The sequence below is a fragment of the Emydura macquarii genome, unplaced genomic scaffold (genome assembly GCF_026122565.2).
Source record: "Emydura macquarii macquarii isolate MOO-44397 ecotype Brisbane River unplaced genomic scaffold, CSIRO-AGI_Emac_v2 contig_705, whole genome shotgun sequence".
Taxonomy (NCBI): Eukaryota; Metazoa; Chordata; order Testudines; family Chelidae; genus Emydura; species Emydura macquarii.
This window is the reverse complement of record NW_027130842.1, coordinates 8,496,773-8,519,481: the sequence shown is the minus strand read 5'-3', so window position 1 is coordinate 8,519,481 and position 22,709 is coordinate 8,496,773. Positions and strand designations below refer to the sequence as shown.

Below are 22,709 nucleotides of genomic sequence, written 5' to 3'. Positions count from 1 at the left end.
GCCCACCTCCCGGGCTGGCAGCCAGGCGGCAGCTCTCCTCCTCAGCTCAAAGCCCAGTGCCCAGAAAGCCGGGCGGAGAGGAGAGCCCACTGATTTACCCAGTCCTGGAGCTGGGCTCTTCCCACACGTTTACTTGTCAGTTTCATGGCTCTAGCAGAGCCTTGAAATTGACAGCTATGACAGCCCCAGATTTTACCAGTATAAAAATCTGAAGAGGGATCCACACAGTGTGATTTGCCCCAGGCCTGCACCCCCTAGGGATGGCCATGGGGAGCGCTGCTATCCATCTGGTGGGCTGCTAGTGTCTGCTCATACATCACAAGTTTCTGCCTATGTGAGGAGAACACCACCTGACCCTACCATCAGGCCATAGTGATTGGCTGGTGTTGACCTTTGCGCCTATATGGAGGAAGGGGAGGAAGAAGGAGGGGAGAAACAGCAGGGGGTTTTGTGATCTGCCACAGCCACACAACACTGCAGAACTCAGAACTCTCACAGTCGTCCAACGGTAAAGGGGGAAAAGACTGTATTTCTCAGAGTGGAAAATTGAGTGTTGGGGTACTTATTAACATTTTCAGAAGTTAAGGAGTACTTGCTACCTAAAAGGTTGAGAAACACTGCTTTAAACAAGGACTGATGACCCCCAAACTGCTTGGGTAATTTCCAGAGACTTTGCAAATCAGCAATTTATTTCACCACTGGTAAAACCTGACTTAAGAACTTTGCAATGATTGTATGTATGTGATTCTTTGACCATTTTAACTCTCTCTTATTTTTTTTCCTTATGAATAAACCTTTACATATTAGATACTAAAGGATTGGCAGCAGCATGATTATTGGGTAAGATCTGAGTTATATATTGTTCTGGCTGTGTGACTGATCTCTTGGGATTGGAAAGACCCTTTGTTTGAAGAAATTGGTTTTAAATAACCACTCATCATAAAGTGTAGTGTCTGGGTGGTGAAACAAGGGCAGGGATATCTAAGGAGACTGCTTTTCTGGTTTCTTGTTAACCAGAATGGTGAGACAGAAGTTTATTTTTATTGCTGGCTTGGTATATCTTATGGAAGAATAACCACCAGTCAGGGTTGTGTTTGCCCGACTCCTCTACAGTTTGTCCTGAATCTGATATCCTTAGCTTTGACCCACTGAGGCACGGTGAAAATAATAAATGAAAACAAAGATAGAAATGCAAGGAAAAGGAATAAACTATCCAGTCAAACAATAATTTAAATTATAACTGGTGTTTTTTATTCCTGAGTTTTATACCAAAATGATGATAGACTTCACAAGTGCATTCCTAAGGCAAAGGGAACCAATTACACCAGTTATTGATCTGCTGGCCTTTACCCTATCTTTCTTATGGAATACAATGCTTAATAGGAGGCATAATACTCTCTGGCTGAATAGAGGACTGAAGAGAGCTGGAAAGAGTTAGAGAGAAAACAAGAGAATTGAAAACCGAAACAGTGCATGCTAGGAGCTGGGAAAACCAAAACTGCCTCCAGAGAGAAAGGTGATGGTCAAGAAAAAAGGAGTCAGGTGTACTGCAGACATGATTAAATAATATACTGCACACTGGGCAAAGGGAATAGGAAAAAAGATATGGATGAGAGAAAAGAGACAAAGATGAAATCCTTGCTTAACTGAAGTCAGTGGGAAAACTCACCCATTATGTCCTTTCTGTCATTTAGAAGTGAGGCCACCTTACACTGGGCAGTTAAACCATCTTGGATATGAAGAAATTTCCACATGCAGCATGGCCACAAATGTATGTAGATGTGAGGATGTTGGTTTAAAAGCATTGCCGGAGTAGCCTGGGAGTTGTATGCAGCCTTCACATGATAAAGCAAGTTAAAATGCTCATGAGGAGCAAATGGCTGTGTGTGTGTCACACTCACGGCCAAGTTGTGGGTAGCCAGACCTCATGATCAGAGCCAGGTCCACAGTCAGAGGATGGGACTCAAGAGTCAGCTGGGTCAGGATACCGGGATATCAGAAGCATGAGACTAACTTGAGAGCAGAACCACAAATTGGTAACCAGAGTGAGGCCAGATCAGGATACCAAGAGGTCAGATGCAGGACACAAACCACAGATCAGAACCACAAGTTAGATGCCAGTAGTCAAGCCAGGGGAGTGGGAGCAGATGGCACATGGTCAGAGCAGGGTAGATCCCAGTTGTTCCTGTGCTGAGTTTATATAGAAGCTACAGGCCAATCAGGTACCAGGACTGGAGTCCTTTGTTAGAGTCCAGCTTCTGCCCTAGCAACTGTTAGCAGGTCACTGGATGGCAGGTTGGAGCTTACTAGCTCCTAAGAGTCATATGGACCAGGGTTTGAGATCCTTGATGTGTTGCTTATTGCTTGTAGGTTTCCTGTGGTACAAGATGAGGAATGGAAACAAATGTGGCTTAGCATATTGCTGGCTATGCACCTGATGGAACTCCCCCTACATGAGAGGCATTCCCCAGGACCATCTTTGGCAGCTTTGTGGCTGTAGAACATAGGTTTTGCTAGCATAATATGGCCACAGCACAATGTTGAATTCAGCCTGCAACTCATGCAATCCTGCCACATATTTCCCATTGTAGGAGGAGGGGAGAAGTGTTTTAAAGTAATTTTTTCTTGACTCTTCTTTAGCTTTGTGGTTCACTCCAGGATTTAAACTCAGCTAGTTTAGTAGGGTACACAGTGGAACTAGAATTTAATTAAATGAACAGCGAAACTGGGCATGATTTAATTCGATTTTCTATTTTCCGTGTATGAATGTTGCAATTTTCCTTTGCCACACACAGTATAAAGTGTGAGGCCTTGGTTTTTTGGCTAAGCAGTAGCAGCCATATTAGGAGAGACAGCAGCCATAAGCTAAGAAGCATGTGGTCACATCTTCACATTCCTGAAATTATATCAAGATAATGTAATATCGAGCTGTTAAGAAGATGCTACTGTCCTAAATAGTACCTACCCCCACGAGATAAAGAAACAGATCTTAAGATGTTTAAAGAAAACTTGTTTGCTAGCATTCTGTCTGGCAAGGTATCACTTAACAGCTGTGCTTGTAAAGTCTACATTTCTTATTGTTTTGTCTTTATGGTACCCACTTCTCTATTGTGTATCTGAATGATTTCTGTCTGGTTCTTTGATTGTTTCTGTCTGTTGCATAACTAAGTGTGCAATATTTAAATCAATTAAGGTGGTCAGGTATGATTGGTTAAAGAACTGTTTCGTAATGGACTAGGATTTGTGTTTTGTAGTACTTTAGTTTAAAATGATTGGTTAAGATATAGCTAAGCAAGTTTTAACTATATAAACTGAGGTCCAAAAGGAAGTTCTTTGGAACCTAACTCCAGGACACAGCCCAAGATCAGAGCCTCCAGACCTCAACATCCTGCAACTGTACTTACAGAAGCTGGAGTTCCCAGATGATCTAATCCTGATTGGCCACCAAGAGAAGTTTTTCTGCCTTATTGGAAGTGGTGAGCATTGTATGCTTAGCGTGTATATTTTATATTGGTAATTGTTAATAAATAAAGAATAAGGATATTACTGTTTAAGCTTCCTTCACTGGTAAAAGGTTCCGCAAACCAGCAGGGAACATACAAGTGGAGCCTGACAAATTGGGAAAGGATGGGTACTTAAATTAACCAGGTTACACCTGAAGCCCTAAGTACTGGGAATGGGTGACACTGAACCTTACAGCATGAATTGCGTAAGGCTAAGTGCCTTTCTCCCAGAGCCCTATGGATTGGAAAGGGTGGAGATGCCTTATCTGGGTTATGCCTTGAGCCCTCTGGATTGAGGTAAAGGTGGGTGCCATAGTGTATGGGTAACACAGGGCAAGGGAAAGCCTTTTGGATATTAAATAGTGTCAAAGGGCTATTCTTTTTATTTATTTTACATATGCCCAGTCAGAATTTTGAACATTGGTTCATAGACTGGACATATTTGACCTCTAAATATATTCTTTGCTGGTGATTTTATTGAATAATGAAGATGTAAATGTATGAGAAGAGAAATAAACCACCTGGTTACAACTATTATCCTTTGTGCCCCTCTCCAGATGCACTAGATAGAACTACATCCAATTCTATCAAAGCAAATACAAATCCAAAACTACAAAGGAAAATACTGGACACAAAAACATTGCTCAAATGTAATGAACAATCATGCCATATGGCCGGTACAGAATGCCATTGTATTACTAAGATTCAGAATGTTTTAGTTGTGTGTTTCTTTCTATTTTTCACTTTAATTGTAATGGCTCCTTTGGAAGTACGTAGTTCTCTGTCTCATGGGGTTTTTTAAAAATTCTCTTAAATCAAAACACTGACAAGGATTGAATAGCCCAACCAGGCTTGCTGAATTTCCTTCTTTGAAATTCATATCAAACATATAGTAGAAAAAGGTAAAGGCCGTTACCTGCCACAGTCAATGTGTTCAAATAAAACTATTAATGGTTTAAGTTCAGTAATTGCCTAACAGTTCCAGCAAATGTGCCACTGCTCAGGGACAGATATTTGGCACTTAAACCTTCAATTATCTTTGTGAAAATGCAAGATGCTTTTCTTTAAATTATTGCCACCACAGAAATGGATAAAAGAATACACTGATCACCGAATTGTATAGTGACAAGAAACAGTGCAACCGATAACATGGTACCAGGGAATGAGTCAAATTAGAAAACAAAATAAACTATCCATCTATTTTAAACTGTGGAACTTAGGCACAAAAAATATACATATGATATAAAAGAATGTGAGGCAGCATAAAGTGGACATAACAGGGGCCAGGACCGGCTGGACTTGCTGAGATCACAGCCTGTCATGATAATCAATATTATCTCATTGTTTCCTGGTACTCCCCCATCAATCTATCTGTATCCATCTGTTGTCTCTTGTCTTATACTTATGAGGGAGACATGGGAGCAGACCCCTTTCTGCACTGAAGGGTTGATCTAATACCTCTTCAAACTGCAAGAACACCTCACCCAGGCAGGGGCCCTCACAAAAAAGAATTTCTGGGCTGCCCAAGAGGCCCAAGCATTGGAATATAATTGTGGCGCCTGCGAAAGGAACTTCAAGCCAGGGGACCGAGTTCTCATTCTGCTTCCCTCGGCTGAATCTAACCTACTGGCCCGCTGTCAAGGGCCATATGAGATAATCTGCTGAACAGGGCCTGTCAGTTATGTGGTTTGTCAGCCGGACCGGAAGAAAAAGCATTGTGTGAATCTGCTAAAGCCCTGGCACAAGTGGGATGAGCTGCTGGTCACCCCATACTCCCCTGAACCAGAATTGGGACCGCAAGGGCCCACTGGAACTAAACCCGAGACTCCCTCTCCTCAGGGACACCCCCTTAGGGGAGAAAGTGAAACAAGCTAACTGCCTAGTCAAGGCCTTTTCTCGGACCTTCATCACACTGCCCAGGCACACAACTGAGATCTATCACACCATCACCACCCAGCCCAGAGAGGTTGTATGCGGAGCAACCTGACCCATCACCCACCACATGTGGGAAGTGGTAGAGCAGGAGGTTCAGTCCATGCTAGAACTTGGGGTGATTGAGAGGTCTTCGAGTGAGTGGAGCCTGATTGTACTTGTCCCCAAGCCAGACAGCATCTGTGGTTTTTGTGTAGACTTTCAGAGGGTCAACGCAATCTCCTGGTTCAACGCCTACCGACGCCCTGTGTAGATGAATTGCTCGACTGCCTTGGGGAAGTGCAGTATGTTGCCACCCTTGACTTAACCAAGGGATGTTGGCAAATCACACTGACACTGGAGTCAAGGGAGAAAACTGCCTTCGCCACCCTCAGTGGGCTTCATTATTTCACCAGGATGCTGTTCGGACTCCATGTGGCCCATGCAACTTTCCGGAAGCTAATGGACAACTTCTTCCTCCCTCATCTCGAATATGCTCCACATACCTAGATGATGTTGTAATTTATAGTGGTCACAGAGAAGACCACCTTAACCAGGTGGCGGCTGTTCTGAGAACCCTCCGGGAGGCTGGGCTCACTGCAAACCTCAAAAAGTGCTGAATCGACTGGAGGGAGATGACCTATCTCAGATACATCCTTGCACGAAGCAAAGTGTGCCCCCTTATTGGGAAAGTACAGGTGATCCACGATCATCCGCCTCCCATGACAAAAAAACAAGTACAGCAGTTCCGAGGCCTAGTGGGTTACTACAGGTGATCCATCCCAGACTTTGTGAACATCGCTGCCCCCTTAATTGGGCTGTTCACTAAGAACCAGCCCCTGTGAGTGCAGTGGACCAAGACTGAGACCACAATACAGGAACTGAAGCACCACCTGTGCTGTGAACTGGTCCTGTACAGCCCAGATTTTAATCGCAGTTTTATAGTCCAAATCAATTCATCAGCCATGGGCCTCAGGGCAGTCCTCTCCCAGAACGTCAAGGAAAAAGAACACCCAGTCTAGTACTTGAGTCAGAGATTGTTCCTGTGGGAGTGCAACTACTCAGTGATTGAGCCAGAAGCATAGGGGCAGGACAGGAAGAAGAAATATAAAAGCCAGGACCTGTAGCCCAGGCAGAGGAGAGCCACTGGAAAAGAAGGACATCTCCTTCCCACTGCTGGAATGGGAGTCTGGTGAGGACGCTGGCTGCACTGAGAACTCACCTGATGCACTGAAGCTGCATGACAACCCAGATGCCAAGGAGCTACTGGGACTGCCACTGTTGACATACCCTAAGGAGGCAGATGACAACCCTTGGAGGCAGGTATGTTGTAAAGGGGGTGGAGGAAGTAGCCCAGGGGTAGCCAATCACAGTCCAGCTGTGCTCGTGCCTGAGCACTGGTCGGCGCGTTTCGACTGGAGCCATTTTCGGCTGACCCGGTGGCAGAACGCTCCACCGTGGCTTGGTACGTGGTGGAGTCGAGAGGGTCCACCTCTGGGGTAGCAGCCTCACCCCGGCCTGTGAAGCCTCGCTGGCACTCGATCCCTTTGCAGGCAAGCCCTATACTGTTTTAGTGCTAACCACTTGTCTGTGAGCTCAAGACTGTATTGGTGCTTGTCTTTGCCTGGGCTAGAGACTGCTTGCATCAGAGGGAGGCCAGGCCTCCTCACAATCCATGGTAAGGAGAGTCCCCAGAGACAAAGGCAGGGGGCTCACGTTAGTCTAGGTGCCCGGCCCTTCAGGCAGGGTGGGACAGCCAACAGTTAGGGGGATGGTCTGTAACCAGGCAACCCCTCCAAAATCTATAATCTGGTTGTCAATTATATTTTCCCCTGGTTTGTGAACCTTGGTTTAACCTGGCTTATATCAGTTTAACTTGCGCTTGTAAATTATAACCACTTTTTCACCAACATAATTGTGTCCACAGGTAAACTTGCATCAATTTGACTAAATCATTTTAAAGCCAATTTAAATTAAATCGGTGCAAATTCTGTGTGTGGACAAACTCTAAGAGGTGGAAGGGAACTGAAACTGATTGGACTAGTAGTGGGAAGAGACAATGAGAAAAAGCAGAAGTCTGAAAACAAATGGGAAAGAGGGGAGACAAGAAGTAAAACAAAAGGAAAGACGGTGGAAAGAAACAGTGGAAATAAAAGTCCCTCTTAAAGAGTGGTGCTCGCCATTTACAAGCAGGAAGCATAGCCTCCCAAAAAGGCATTTACAGGATCAAGAAGTAGAGTAACACGAGCAACAGAAAAGGGTCTGAACACCAGAGAAAAGGGAGGAAAGCCAAAAATAAACCCCCTGAAACTGGAAAGGCAAAGGAGAAGAGCTGGAAGGAAGCAAGGGTGCAATTCCTTTGGGCATTAAATATGCTTCTAGACTGCATTTATATTTCCAAACATTTTTTCCACACATTCAAGTTAGATTTCAGATTGAAAGCCTCCAGCAAATTCAACTTCTTCCCTCCTTGATTTCATCAGTGGCAGTCCCGGTGCCTGCCTACATCTTCTCCCCACTGTTTCTGCAAGCTGTGCAAATGGATCATATTGGGAGCTTGAACAGTCTCCATAATCCTGTAGCTACCCTTTGTGATGACCTGTCATCTTGCTACTAAAACTTTCTTCTCATATGTCACCTGGGGTGTGCACAAGAGGGGAGACAAGCAGGGGCACCAGTTCCCCCAATAACTGGCAGGGGCACAGAACTCCTCCAGCCCTGGGGCCGTGGCGGGGACAGTGCACTCCTTCAACCCTGGGGCCACAGTGCGGAGAGTGTGCTCCTCTGGCCCTGGGGCAGCGGCAGGGAGAGCAAACTCCTCCAGCCCTGGGGCCGTGGTGGGGGCACAGAACACGGCCCTCCAAAAGCCATCAGATTTTTAGTCCTGTGTACGCCCCTGTATGCAACACTGCTATGTCCTGTATTTGGAAACAGAGGTCTACATATATTTCTCTCTCTTTAAGCAAGCCTATAATGCTTCCACTTCTGTGCTAATATAAATGAAGCAGACAACAATAGCTAATCAAGAAGTTGAGGTCAGAGTTTTGACTTCTGGTGTGTAAAAAAAATCCAGTAACCTGACTATACACAAAATACAGAAGGCATATTAACTGGCTAATGAACATTTAGTTCAGAACACAGTTTAAAAGTGCTATGAGGACTTTTTGTTCCATATAACTAAACACAAGCTGGGTAGAGAGGAACTAAATGTCAAGAGATACTTATTAAAAGATATGCAACAAACAAAACTGGTAAAGCTTAGCTGAGTTTTCTATAATTTTTATAAGGTAAAATGCAGTTCTAAAAGCTGTTTTCTAATGAGGAGAAATGTTCTTGTATTATATGCTTTGTTCTACATTTACTTTATAAACTGTGAATATAATTCTATTCAAAAGGTATATTCCTTCTACATCCCTTAAAGCCATAAAGCCTCAACAGCTTCAGAGATTCTGTTCTATTAAGCTAGAAGAAAAGTCAACAAAGCACAACAAAGAACTAAATTGCCAAGCCTGTTCATGGTGCAAAACACACAATAGCCCTCTTCTGGCAGCCTGAGCCAGAGATTAGATAGTAAAGCCAACAAATGAAATACACTGTTCTCTTGGAGAGATTTACAGCCCACTATAACTTCCACTGATTCAGTGAGAGTTGGATAGTCATATCTACCTACCTTCAAGGAATACAAGTCTATGACTTACAATGGTCAATGTTTTGATACTATATTACAATCCAGAACACATTTCCCTCAAAGATGGACTCTCAAAAATTGACCGTTATTCATAGTTCTTTCTTTGCATCCGCTTAGGACTCAGTATGTGTACTCTTATTGCTTCCTCTTTGACTGGGTTGAGTATTCCCACTGTTTATGCTTGCCGTTTATTCCATCCCTGCCTTCTGATAAATTAAAGAGTAATGATGTTTTATGAAGGCAAAATTGATCATAGCAAGGATTTTGTATGGTCTTATTTGTATCCCCCTTGCATCTCAGAAAGGTATGAAAATGGTTCCTATGCAAAGTGAAGTGAAACCAACACAAAGGACTTCAACAAGCTTATAAACTGTTCAGCATAGACAAACGGATTGAACTTAATTGAATTTTGATGCTATCAAAGAGTTCTGAACTGTGGAGTCTACCTCCTCTGGTTCCGATTTTTTACATTTTGGTCACAACTGAGAAATGTTTTCATAATTACCACCCCAATGGCAGTACTCTTAGCTTGTGTCTAGCACTGCGGTGCTTCTTTAGAGAACTATGGTACTATTAAAGAAATAGGAAAATAAAGAATGCTAGTGTTCAGACAGCTGCTCACAGGGACTTGGTGCTTGAAATAACAGTTCTCTCTCTCTCTCTCTCTCTCTCTTTGTTCTGTAGCTTAGTTATTTTCCATTATTAGTGAGAAGACTATGTTCAAGCTGGTTACAAATGCAGAACTGTCATCCTGATCATTCAATCCTTGTGACTTTTTGAAGCAAACACTGGCCCTGGGAACAAGGACTACTCAAATTGACAGTGCCAATTATTAAAAAAATATTGCTCGCAATTCTGTCAATTAAATAAAGAACACACAACATGGAGGGGTGCAGTTTGATGACAATCATGAACAGAGTTTCACAAAAGGCTACCTGGTGAATGAATGAAAGGCTCTGTACTTTCACATACAGACTCCAGCGGTCATTTGACGGGTATGTGCGATTAATAACCAGTCACCCACAGATTTCTGATCCCCTTTTCAGGGGGGGATACACATGCACCTCAGTCTGGGTGATAATGCAGTGCACTGCAAAGGGATCTGAGAGACTCAAACTACATGCATTGAAAGATGACACAGGCTCAAAGCGGGAACTCTGGTTACTCTGCTGCAGAATGACCTGCACCAAAAGGGAAGTACCTAGAAAGCTACCTTCAGAATGCAAGAAGAACCTGAAAGGGTGGGCTATTCTAGCTCTATCCCAGCTCTATCCTCAGTACCACAGACAAGATGAAGTAGCATTGCATACCTTATTAAAAACGTAGCCGTCTACTGTAGATTGAAAGAGAACAGGAGAAAAGGACAGACAGACATGTACGTACACACAACCAATTACTCACTTTGGATTTCCAGCACCCGGCTTCTTTCTTCGGAATATGCTGAGGAATGTGTTGGACCTACAAGGAGTCTTGCCATCCCCAACGTGCATACGCACCACATCCGAGGTGGTGAAGGCACTGCGGACATTCCTCTCGGGCTTGGCGATGATGATGTACATCTTGGGAGTGAACATGCACCCCAAGGCCACTGTCACGCTGAGGCTCACTGCAAAGCAGGTGGTGATGATCTTGTAATTGCTCCCGAAATAGATAGGCACAAAGGCCAGCCAGATGATACAGGTGGTGTACATGGTGAAGGCAATGTACTTGGCCTCATTAAAATTGGCGGGCACATTGCGAGTCTTGAAGGCATAATAAGTGCAGCTCATAATGAGGAGTCCATTGTAGCCCACCGGGGCCACCACACCCAGGTTGCTGGTGTTGCAGATCAGGAAGACTTCCTTGATGCTGGGATAGGAGAGGACCGGCATAGGGGGCTCCATGATGATGAGTGTGACCACCAGTGTCAGCTGCACACTGATCAAAATGGAGGCAATGACCACCTGTGCCCAAGCGCTCATGAAGCGTGGCTTGCGAGTGCAAATCTTCTTCTTGCTCCCTGCCAGGATGCGCGCAATGCGGTTGGTTTTGGTCACCAGGGCAGAGTAGCACATGGCAGAGGACAGGCCCACCAGCAGGCGCTGGAGGTAGCAGGAAGTGACGGTGGGCTTAGCTATAAGTGTGAAGGGGCAGATGTAACCCAGAAAGATGCCAGCAAGTATAATGTAGCAGAGCTCCCGGCTGGAGGATTTGACAACAGGGGTGTCCCTGTAGAGCACAAAGATAAGGGTGACAAACATGGTGACCAGGATCCCTAGGCAGGAGAAGACCACAGCCACAATAGACTCTATATTGCTCCACTGGAGATACTTTACAGGGATGGGTTCACAGCCTGCAGTATACAGAAAAGAAACAAAGTGTTAGAAGGGTACCTGCTAGATGTATAAACTGCTTCTCTGGGTCCCAAACTACAGTACAAACATCAGTGTAAGCCGGTGCAGTCTGGGTTATTATACTCATTTCACAGATGACTGAACTGAAGCAAAGAAAGGTTAAGATTAAACACATTAAAAAGCATCCATTCATTTAAGGTGTCCTGATTGCATGGGGCACCCAAAACCAGAAGCTCCAATATTAGTGGAACCTTTTTTTACAATTTTTGTTCAAGTGACTTTCCAAGGGGGACAGAACAATTCAGAGGCAGAGTTGCGAACAAAACCCAGAAGTCCTTGCTGCTAAACCCAGCACCTTCCCCTAACTATTACAACAGTTAAGTGCTGGTTATCAGCAGTTTGGGCAGGGATGGGAAAATCTCATGGGAAGTTCAAGGTTTTCAAACTTTGCAAACTATTTTGTGTATTAGCAAAACTCATGTATTGGAAATTCATGTATTTTTCAAGGGGTGTTTTTATAAGAAAAAAATAAACAAAAACAAAACCTGTTTTTGTTTTATTTTTTAGATAAAGGGCTAGAACCCCCACTAAAAGCTAAACTGGAACTACTGGGAACCCCCTATATGATCGGTAGGTACATTAAAATGTTTATTGCTGTCTTATTGCTTCTTCACAGTGCCTCTTTACACCTTTCCAGATCTCTGCTCCATTTTCACCCTATATTTTCATTAGATTTTTCCTCTTTATGCTCCTTTCACACATTCTCCTCTAAATATAACATGAATTCAGTACATTAAGGCAGAAAGGAGATCACCTATTCCTAGTAAAATAGAAATAGCTGTCAGGTGTTTACTTTGGATGAGCTTTTCACAAGCCAAAGTTAAAGGAAACTTTGTAGTTACTGACCTACTTGGCCTCTAAGTACTACCACGGTATAAATTACAAACTTAAAAACTACAGCTACATTAAAAGAATGTTACGGCTGCAAAGTCAAACACTAAAAAAATGGGAAGTGCCAGAATCACAGCAGGCAACCTTCATTTTGACAACCTAGCCCCTCCAACCCATCCTCCCTTTAGGCCTACTCCTCCCTGCCCACCTCAATTCCTCTTAACAGTATTCTCCCCACCTGCTCAGATCTATGTCCATGTCCCTATCTCCCACCCTTACACTCCAGTGGCTCTTTGTCCCAGCTCTAATCCTCCCCTCAAGCTCCATATCCCATTGCCTCTCTCCATGCAGCCTGGTTCCTCATCGCAGCCCCAGTTGCATCCCAACCTTCTCATCCACATTGCACCACCACTCCCCAACCCAGGTTCTCACACCTGCGCAATCAAGATGAGTTGTTTCACTTTCTCCTTCTCCCTGCCTGGGCACCAGCAAGGGAATCACTGAGAACACAGGAAAGACAGTCTTCCTGCTCTCAGTTTTGGTGTCTAGCACCGCACTGGCTCCTGGGTGCTGTGAGGAGCAATCATTGGGAAAAGTCCTTCTCAACCCCTGCAGCCCTGGGATAGAGCATGTGTGGTACAGATGGAATCTTCGGAGAGGTCTAGCATGACCAGATAGCCAGTATGAAAAATCGGGACACAGAGCAGGGGGTAATAGGTGCCTACTTAAGAAAAAGCCCCGATTATCGGGACTATATCTATAAAACCGGGACATATGGTTACCCTAATGCTCACTGAGATGGTCAAAGACTCATAACTTGACCAAATTTAGGTGAATGGCAAAAGGTATCAGGTGCCACCACTACCAAATTTCAAGTCCTTGCTCCAAAGTGTGAAGGGTCGCAATGAAATATGAAACAGATGTAAGCATCTTTTAACATTTCCCTAACCTCATTCTGAGACGCAGCTGAACCGTATTTGCAGAAATTTTCCAAACAATGCAGACCAAAACAAATAAATTCAATCTGAGGCAGACATTGGCATGGAAAATTTCAGCCTGAATGGTTAAAGTTTGGCAAATTTATAAGCAAATGAAAACAGGGACTTAGAAAGGCATCATTAACCATGGGTGGCACTATCTGCACTGCCTGTAACAACGGCAGCAGCGATGCTAGTTTTTGCAGCTGGGGGAGTTGGTTTAAAAGAAAAGCAAATGTACTCAAAGCTCATGTGGTGAGGCAAGGAGCACTTCTCACCATGTATTCAGGGTGAAATGGAATTGAAAATAAAGGTTTTAATTAGAGCTGGAAGCCTGTTGCTAATAGCCATGACAGCACTGAGAAACAGAAGTAGAACCAGCGACCATTTTGCATTTATAATAGATTAACAGTCGGAAGTAACTGCGCATTTTGATTAATATTAAACAAAGCTCCTTTCCTGATGGACATGCCAGTATTGCAGCACTATTATGGGCACGAGAAGAGTTAATATTTAATTAGTAGTCTAGTTTTAGTAACACCGAGCCACATTCTCATTCCACCAGCATAGGCAACATGTTCAGTGACTCGGCCCCAATTCAATAGAACATTTAAACATGTGCTTAGCTTTAAGCCTATTTTATGTAAGACTTAGAAACTGGTTTAATTACATTGGTGCAGTTTCTGTGTGCAGACAAACCCTGAGGGCCACAACATGTTCTCTGTGGATTGAGTACATTCCACAAAACCATCCCCAACCATGAACTGCTCAGATTAGTAAAGTGCTTTGACTGGCAGCACCTATGATGATGACATCCGAATGAGAAGGACATGGGGACAGGGAAGCTGTGGAAAGCAAGACAAAGACAGACAGAAAAGATAGGCAATAAACGGAAAGTTTGCAAGCTTTAAAAAAATCCATTATAGAAATCAACAGTATTAGGCTACAGAGTTAATTTACCATGTGTGGTGAAAACAAGTTTGTTAGATTTTTTCTACTTCCCTCATGCTTTAACTATGAGCTATTTCTCAGGGAAGAAAGCTAATTGATTTTTAAAAATAGTTTTTAAATATTCATATTATAAAACCAACAATACACTCCTTGGTGTTTCCCGAGGTCATTAACACATGTTTCAGGCAACTGAAGGCATAAGACCTTTACAATGCATGTTGTAATAGCCCTCTAAAACTACTTGTCCTGTCTTGTTTTATTGCTTAATTAAAGCTGGAAGAAACTGCATTTTCTAGCTCTGACATTTGTTCTCCTTCCATACATTCTGATAATATAAATGACATCAGTTGTCAAAAGGAGGTTCCTGGCAAGAGGCCCCAAAATATTGATTTTAATTAATTTAAGAAAAGAATTATGGTTTATGTAGTTCATGGCGAGAAATTCTCCCTGACCTGTGACTCCTAGTCTACTGAGTAAACTTGCAGGTGAGGAAATTTCCTGTAAACCATTTGACAGTTCAAAAAAAAAGAAAGCAGTTTACAACCGCTGAACACCAGAATTATTCAGCCTTTGATGTGGGATAATGGGAACCTTGAGAAATATGTGTAAGGAAATAATATACTGGACACTTTGGGGTTTTTAAAAGAAATGGAGTATTTAAGAACCTTCTTCTGCAAGGGAAGCAGCCAAGGACATACACATTTGTATCGTCTAAGCTTTAAAGGGAATAGAAAAAAGAATCTTGAATGCAATATGATAATATCTGTGCCTAGATTATATGGTGACAGGTGAAGTGTAAATACGACAGACAAAACCAAGATTTGAAAAAGCACATGTGATGGAAGCAATGCTGGCAAGGAAAGAGCATTCCATCTTAAGTGGTTAAAATAAGCACTCCTGCAAAGTCTAAAGGTCACAATTTAGTCAAATCAAATGATTTTTTGTACAGGATGGGTTGACATTTCTTCATATTTTCTTAATAGTTTTGCACTCATTTATTGCATTTCAAGAAAATAGTGTTAAGGTTAAAAAAAACCCAACCCATCTCAACTAAATAGGTGGATGTGGCTGGTGAAGCTGGCTGCCATTTTGGTTTTTTTGGTTTTTTTTTGTACCATATGTTCTCTGGGAAAACTTTAGGTGGTTGCATTGTAGTTTGGGTACTTTAGTTTTAAATTAAAATCTCCTTGTAGAGATGGGATCCAGTGGCACACCATGGGTCTTCAGGGGCCGGTGGCCAAGCCTGCTTTTGCCCCCCTCCCTGCTCCTGCCTCAGGGCAGGAGGGGTCCCTGGCTCCCACAAGACAGTGCTGCATCCCCAGCTGCCCCAGAGAGGGGGAGATCTGTGCCTGTGGGGAGGGAACACGCTGCTTACTTCCTCCTGCTCAGGATGCCATCCCCCCACACTTACCCGCCACATGGCACCCGCCTAGTTCAGCCCCACAGCCCAGCACCAGCTTGGATGGGGTGGCCTCAACCCCTGGCCTGGGGGGGGACGGGGCGGCTCCAGGCTAGCCCTTCACGACACGCAAGGGATGGGGGGGAAGGAGGCTTTGAGGGGCGGCTGGTGGCAGCTGTCCCTCAGAGCCTCCTGTGCCCCCCACCCCCACTGCCTGTCATGAAGGGCTGGTCCAGTGCCCCCCTGCAGGCAGCATCTGGAGGTCTGCCCCCCCACACTCACCCCCTTGGTATACCACTGATGGGATCCCCACAGACAGCAAACAAAAGGCACAAAATGACCTGCTACACTGCAGTGGAAAAAAAATCAGTAGGTATCAACAGCCTCTGAGTTTTTTGAAGCCCTGATAGTGGAGACTGTTTCTTAGGCTACGGCTACATTGATGGTGGCAAAGTCGCCGCTGTCAGATCGATTTCTCTGGATCAACTGAGCGGTCAGTGAATACCCGCTCAGTTGATCCAGAAATTGGCATACTAAGACCATCTTCACAAGTGGCGTAGCGCTGCATTGACAGGAACGCGTTTCCCGTCGGCGCAGTGCAGGAAGACGGCGCACAGAAGAGGAGCAGAGAAGTCAATGTGAGTTATGCAAGTTTTTTGCGTAGCTTGCGTAACTCCTGTTGATGGGCGCCAAATCCCAGAGGTAAGTGTAGACAGGGTCTTAGACTCTTTTTGGCAGTGGCTCTCATTTTGAGATGCTCCCTTATGACCTATTTTGAGCAGCTGATAGCTCTGGCTTGCAGTCACCAGCGTGCATACTTATCCTTCATAATGCCCTTGTTTTGTTTCTTTACTGAGCAAAGAGGTTCCTGTTTTTTGTACTTCACAAACTAGAAAAAAGTGGATCACGTTTTCTAGGTCAATACTATTTTAAAAAATTATTTTATCTGGGTAGATCATCAATTCTCCTCTACATGACAAAAATAAGACACCCCACGCCTTGCTCAACTATATTGCATAATTTAACATCTCTTGGAAATGTATTTTCATCAACCAGGTAAACAGTACTTTGGCCCATGCATGAAGAACATTGGTGACATTTGTTGCCGGAAAGTTTTATTAAGGCCCAGGAATGTGACCAAGTTCCAGCACATACGTCCTTTATTTCCCAACTTTGTGGTAAAAATACCATCCTGCTGCTCAATGCACAAAGAGGAGACACTTAGCAGAAGCGCAGGAAGATTAATAGACTCTGGCTGCTCTCTGAAGTGTCAGCAACACAAAGCAATTGCAAACCCAGTTTAATTGGCCAGCGAGGCAGGGTTACAGCATCTTTGTGTGGCTAAATCAGCACAAATATCCTGATGAATATAGTCCTACATTAATTCATAGATTCCAAGGCCAGAAGAAACTATTTTGATCATCTTGTCTCACCTCCTGTATAATATAGGCCATAGAACTTCCCCAGAATATTTTCGAGAGCATATTTTTTAGAAAAACATCCAATCTTGATTTTAAAATTGTCAGTGATGAAGAATCCACCACCACCCTTGGTAAACTGTTCAGTGGTTAACTACCCTCACTGTAAAAAATGTACACCTTATTTCCAGTCTGAATTTGTCCAGCTTCAGTTTCCATTCATTGGATTGGGTTACCCCTTTTCTCTGCTAGACTGAAGAGCCCATTATCAAATATTTTTCCCCATGTAGATACTTACGGACTGTAATCAAGTCACCCCTTAACCGTCTCTTTGTTAAGATAAATAGATTGAGCTCCTTGAGTCTAACACTATAAACCATGTTTTCTCATCCTTTAATTATTCTCGTGGCTCTTCCCTGAACTCTCTTCAATTTATCAACATCCTTCTTCAATTATTCAACCAGAACTAGACACAGTATTCCAGCTGTGGTCTCACCAGTGCCAAAAACAGAGATAAAATAACCTCTGTACTCCTACTCAAGATCCCCCTTTTTATGCATCCCAGGATCACATTAGTTCTTTTGGCCAAAGTGTCATGGGATACTCATAGTGTCATGGGACTCCCATGGAAACATGGGAGATTATGTTCATCTGATAATCCACCACAACCACTAAATATTAGAGTTGGTGGGCCTGATTCCCCACAGTAGAGCCCAACCCAGGGAACAGATATCTAGGAGGGGTGCTTGCATCTGACTATCTGGTGGCTGCTGGGAGCTAATTCAGCTGCCAGCACAGATTAGAATAATCCAGAGGACTGCCTTAATTTGCAGCCCAGCTGTAGAGTAACTAGGGTGGAGACATGCTCTAGCCACATCGCCTCCCATCACCCCTCAGAATATCCCTGACATTTCCTGTGTGCTGGGAACTTCCTGGGGAGGTAGGGTAGGGGTGGGATGGGCTCTGCATCTGCTGTGCATGGGGATATTTCTGTGGAAGAGTGGGGAAACATAATGGGAGGTTTGCAAAACAGCCACAAATCCCTGATATGATGTCCATGTTGCAAGATGGAATGAACTGACAGGATGTCAAGTAACTCAGCTGATGCATTAGCTCCTGCAATATCATTGGTAAAAAACCAGCAATGATTGTACTATAATTAATTAATTAATAACATTGGCAGTTTTATTAACTGGATGTGTATGGCACTGATAGACCGTGTCATTTCCCCCGGTAAATATTTATGAACATACATTAATAATCACCGGGCCCTTCTTTCTCACACTGTACAGGGTAGAGCTAGAGGGTGCAGTATCATCCAAGGAATGTCCCACATTTTACAGGCATTTGTGTTTAAAGTGCCTTTTTATTCTGGCACTTTGCCTCCTCACACACAGCCACACACTTGTCTTGTGACATACTGTTAAATGAGGATGTGTATGGAGGGGAGATTTCCCTACCTGTCAGGTCAGCATTAGGCCACCAGCCCAGGTCACAGGCATGGCATGTGAACTCGTCCTGCACAAATTCATTTTCCTTGCAAGCGGTGCAAATCCAGCAGCAACTCACTTCCCCTTTCCTTATAACCTGCAACACAAAAAACACCCTCAGACAGGATCCTTGTTAAGAAGGCACATGAGTCTCTACAGCAGGCAGGCACCACCTACAATGTCGTAAAACAATGAAATATGAGCACTGGCTATGAGAAGTTTCTAACGGTGGGTGAATATTAAAAGCTGGAGTCCTATTTGTACCCCTTTGGGCTAAAACCTGTGCTTGAACTCTCACAGGAATAAACTTTCTCAGGACCTTTCCAGTGTCACTTCTGATAGATTAGAAATAACAAAAACAACGACATTTGAATTTCTGCTTATGACACGCTGTACCCCATGTACACCCTTATGGTGTGATCTGTGTATCATTCATGTTCACCCTTACAGTGTAACTGTGTAGGGTCTGATGCAAAGTATGCCATGTGTGGTGTTTTTGGAATGCTCACAACATACTGAACATTCTTGTTGTGGTAGCATGTTCCCTGCAGTGCCATACGTATGTACAGACATGAAACCCTGCTATATCATATCCCCAAATATGTGTGTCACATGGCTTGCATAGATGCAAACATGCACAAAGCTGTGTTTCCACGCCCCACAGAGGAATGCATATAGGAACAATGGACTGGCCTAAGCACCTTTGAGCACTTTGGCTCAAGAGGGAAAAATCATGCCCATTGCCGGACATGGACGATCACCTGACCCCAGGGAGTGTTGAGGAAACTTGTTAAAAAGAAAGAGGCATCTTTGTCTTGGGGCTCTCCCCTGGAATCTATCTCCTAAGCAACATCAAAGACTAGCACCTATCCACAGGGAAAGGGGGGCCTGGTTGCAAGATGCATTACAACCAGCCTGTTTGGTAAGATAACATCATAGATTGAAAGAGACTGAAATATTTTTCTTAATTTAGGAGGCGAGTTATCTTTTAGTTGATTGTGACTAACTCCTTGTTAATCCGACTTGGATTCATTTAAAATCTTGCTGTAATCATTAAATTTATTTGTTTGTTTGATCTAAAACAGTGTGTATGGATTGAGTGTGTGTAGAGACTTCACTTGGAGTGACTGAGCTGGTGCATATCAATTTCTTTGATAAACTGACGGACAAGTGTAAATGAGCTTGCAGGATGCAGAATACAGCACACCCTGCAAGGCGGCAGTTCCTGGGGTTGCATCTGGGACTGGGGATGTTTACTGGGGGTCTATCCCATGAGTGGCTGGCCAGAAGTGCTCCTTCATTAGGTCAGGGACCGATTACTCACAGAAGGCTGAGCGTGGACTGACCCAGGAGTGGGTGGCTCACAAAGCAAAGCAGGATAAGTCGGGACCCAGGAGTGAGGAACTGGGGTTACACAGCTACACTCCAGTCCAGATTGCAGGGGGGGAACGTCACACTGCTTCCTTTCCCAGTTTGAATCAGGAAGTTATACAAGCCCAGGAAAGAGTTATATTTTAAAGTAAACTTCCAAAGAGGTTTGATTTGAGGGATAGGAGAGTCCAGTTCTTATTTTATTTGAACTACCTCAGTCAATGTTTGATATTTCCTACTTTTCTCTGTGTATAATACAAAGTAGCAGACAAAGAAAATGGTTAAAAGCATAATAAATTATTAATAAATACATAAATACACACACTTTATACTGTATGTATCTCTTGTAAGAGCAATGTTATTTCTATTCAGTTTAGAAATCTAATCGAATATTATCTTGAAGCTGATGCAGAATCCTAAAGATCCAATTCTGAATTGCAAAAAGGCCGCTTTGGGACCCGCTCTGGCAGTGTAAAGAGGACTTCAAGTGGGTGCAAATTACACTTTATGTTGCTACAGTGGTGTAAAGGGGCCTTAGTCTCAATGAGAATCAGTCCCTAAATGTGGCATGCAAGAGCATGTCCTGGCACAATGCTCATGGAAACTAATATTTCTGAACAATGTACTTTGTTATGGTGTGAACATTTGCCGATTCTGCAATGATTCCCCCCCATGATAGGGTTGTGTTTTTAACCTCATTGTTCATTCCACTGCCATAAGGTGTGTGAAGAGGAAGCTTGCTTAGAAAGACTCATGACACTGTGAGTTGCACACTTATGATACATTTGGAGGCTGCAGAGCAAATCGCACACTGGGACAGCAAATCCACTGGCTGGGACATATGAACTCCTTTAATTCTTTGTCTGACTCTTGCCTCTGCAAACCTATGCTGGGGTATATGCTGTGTGCAGTCAAATATGCAGTTGCAGATTAAATACAATCCAGGTGAGAAGAAACAGAACTGAAGGATGAGTTGTGGATATCGCTGGCCAATGTACTGTGCAACAGACTTTTACTCAGTTTGACAGCAGGAAAGATCCTGCCCCTCCTCCAGGACCTTCCCTATCATCCACATATAGAGCAGCAAAATGCAAAATGTTTGTTTTATTGAGTTTTGTACAAAAACTTCAGTTCTTTTTGCAATCTATGGAGAGAGAGAGAGAGAGCGCGCGCGATTGACTTCAATGGGAGCTGGATCAAGCTGTGTGTGTGTGCGTTTATTCATATACACACAAGTATATATGCACACACTATATAATCTCTAAACTCTTCTTTAGGGATGGTGTCTTTAGATGTCAGTGAACGTTGATGTTGTCCTGCCAAGTGTTTTGTATGTTTTAAGATGCCTCTGCTAAAACACTAGCCTACATGAATCGGGTAGTTTTCCTCAATGGGAGCACCTTGCCCTTGTAAACTAACTGTGCCTATGTTATAGTGATACTGCTTACATTTGTCTTTGTGCCACCTGGACATGGCAGGTGGCAAATTACTTGTAGCTGGATATAAGTGCTCTTATTTGGTAAACAGACAGAGGTTTCATTTGTGTGTCTACACTTCCTGTGGTGAGCATAGGATACAAACAAATAAATATCCTTTTTTCTTTCAGGTGCTGTTGACGGGACAAAAATGTTACTCCTGCAGTGCACGCCACTTTAAAAATCAGTCCCCCAAGGGAACTGCAGTTATAGTAAGTGCTGGGTAATGACAAAAATAATTATGTTGTTGTTCTTCCTATTGTTACATTTTACATCAGTGGCACAAGCTGAAATTTGATTCTGTTTCAAGAGCACTAGAAAAATCTGAATAACTGTAGAATTTTCAAGAAGTATAAGCCCCCAAAAGTGCATTCATAAGCTGGTATTTGCATACTTTGCGTATTGGTTTGAACATGTAGACACCAAAGCACATGTGCTAGTACATTTTTGCGGAAGAAATAGGCCTTGACTTCCTGTAAATGTTGACCTATGAGTCTTTAGATAGTCTTGGCTTCTTATACACTTATACCCAAAAGCAAAACATTCCAAGCCCGACAATATTTTCTTCAATCTGAACCAAATTTGCTCAGTCCTGGTGAAAAAAGTGTACGTCTGTTATTCATCTCTCATTAATATGGATCTTCCTATATCCATATAACAGAGAAAAGCTCCTGAGACATACCTTAATTTGACCCTTCAAACAAGGTTCACTGCAGACTGACCGGACCATTCCACTTTTGTTCATCTGAATTCTGAAATCATCAATATTCAACATCCCTTCATGCCAGGTTCCAATGAGTACATAGTCATAACTGTTGGGCTCTGCGTACTGCAGATTCATGATGTCATACCTGGGAAGGGAAAGCAGAGAAAACAGTGGAGTCTTATGGACATAAGCATTAAATCTTTTGACTCTCCTTCTCCATGGAAACATGCTAATTCATGATTTCTGCTTCAAAAACTCTTGGTTACTCCATTGCTAAAATCTTTGAGGAGCTACCAACTTCTTCCTTACTTAGGCTATGTCTACACTACAGCACTAATGTGCATCAGCTTAATGCGTATTTTAGAAAGCGCTTTACAGAAAGCGCTGCAGACTGTCCACACTACGGTGCTTGATCCGCTTTATTGCGTCCACACTGGAAAACCGTACTTGTAATTAGAGAGCAGTGCAATGTGGGAAGCTATCCCACAGTGCAACTAACCATAGAGGCTGTTGTGACGAGTGTCATCGTCCCAGGATGCAGTGCTGCTTCCCCCACTATCTTCTCCCCACCCCCAAGCAAACAGGAAAAGGATTTT

The 22,709-nt window shown here is 43.5% G+C and overlaps 1 protein-coding gene across 3 annotated transcripts in view; it reads right to left on the bottom strand.

The window, feature by feature from the left end:
• The window catches only part of GRM1 (glutamate metabotropic receptor 1), a 213,522-nt gene that overhangs the window by 31,661 nt on the left and 159,152 nt on the right, over positions 1 to 22,709 (bottom strand). For all 3 annotated transcript variants that reach the window (XM_067542209.1, XM_067542210.1, XM_067542211.1), the window contains exons 5-7: positions 22,090 to 22,258; positions 18,532 to 18,658; positions 10,504 to 11,434 (exon numbers count right to left, since the gene is read on the bottom strand). In XM_067542209.1, coding sequence (XP_067398310.1) covers positions 10,504 to 11,434; positions 18,532 to 18,658; positions 22,090 to 22,258 — 1,227 coding nt within the window. The remainder of the gene's footprint in view (positions 1 to 10,503; positions 11,435 to 18,531; positions 18,659 to 22,089; positions 22,259 to 22,709) is intronic.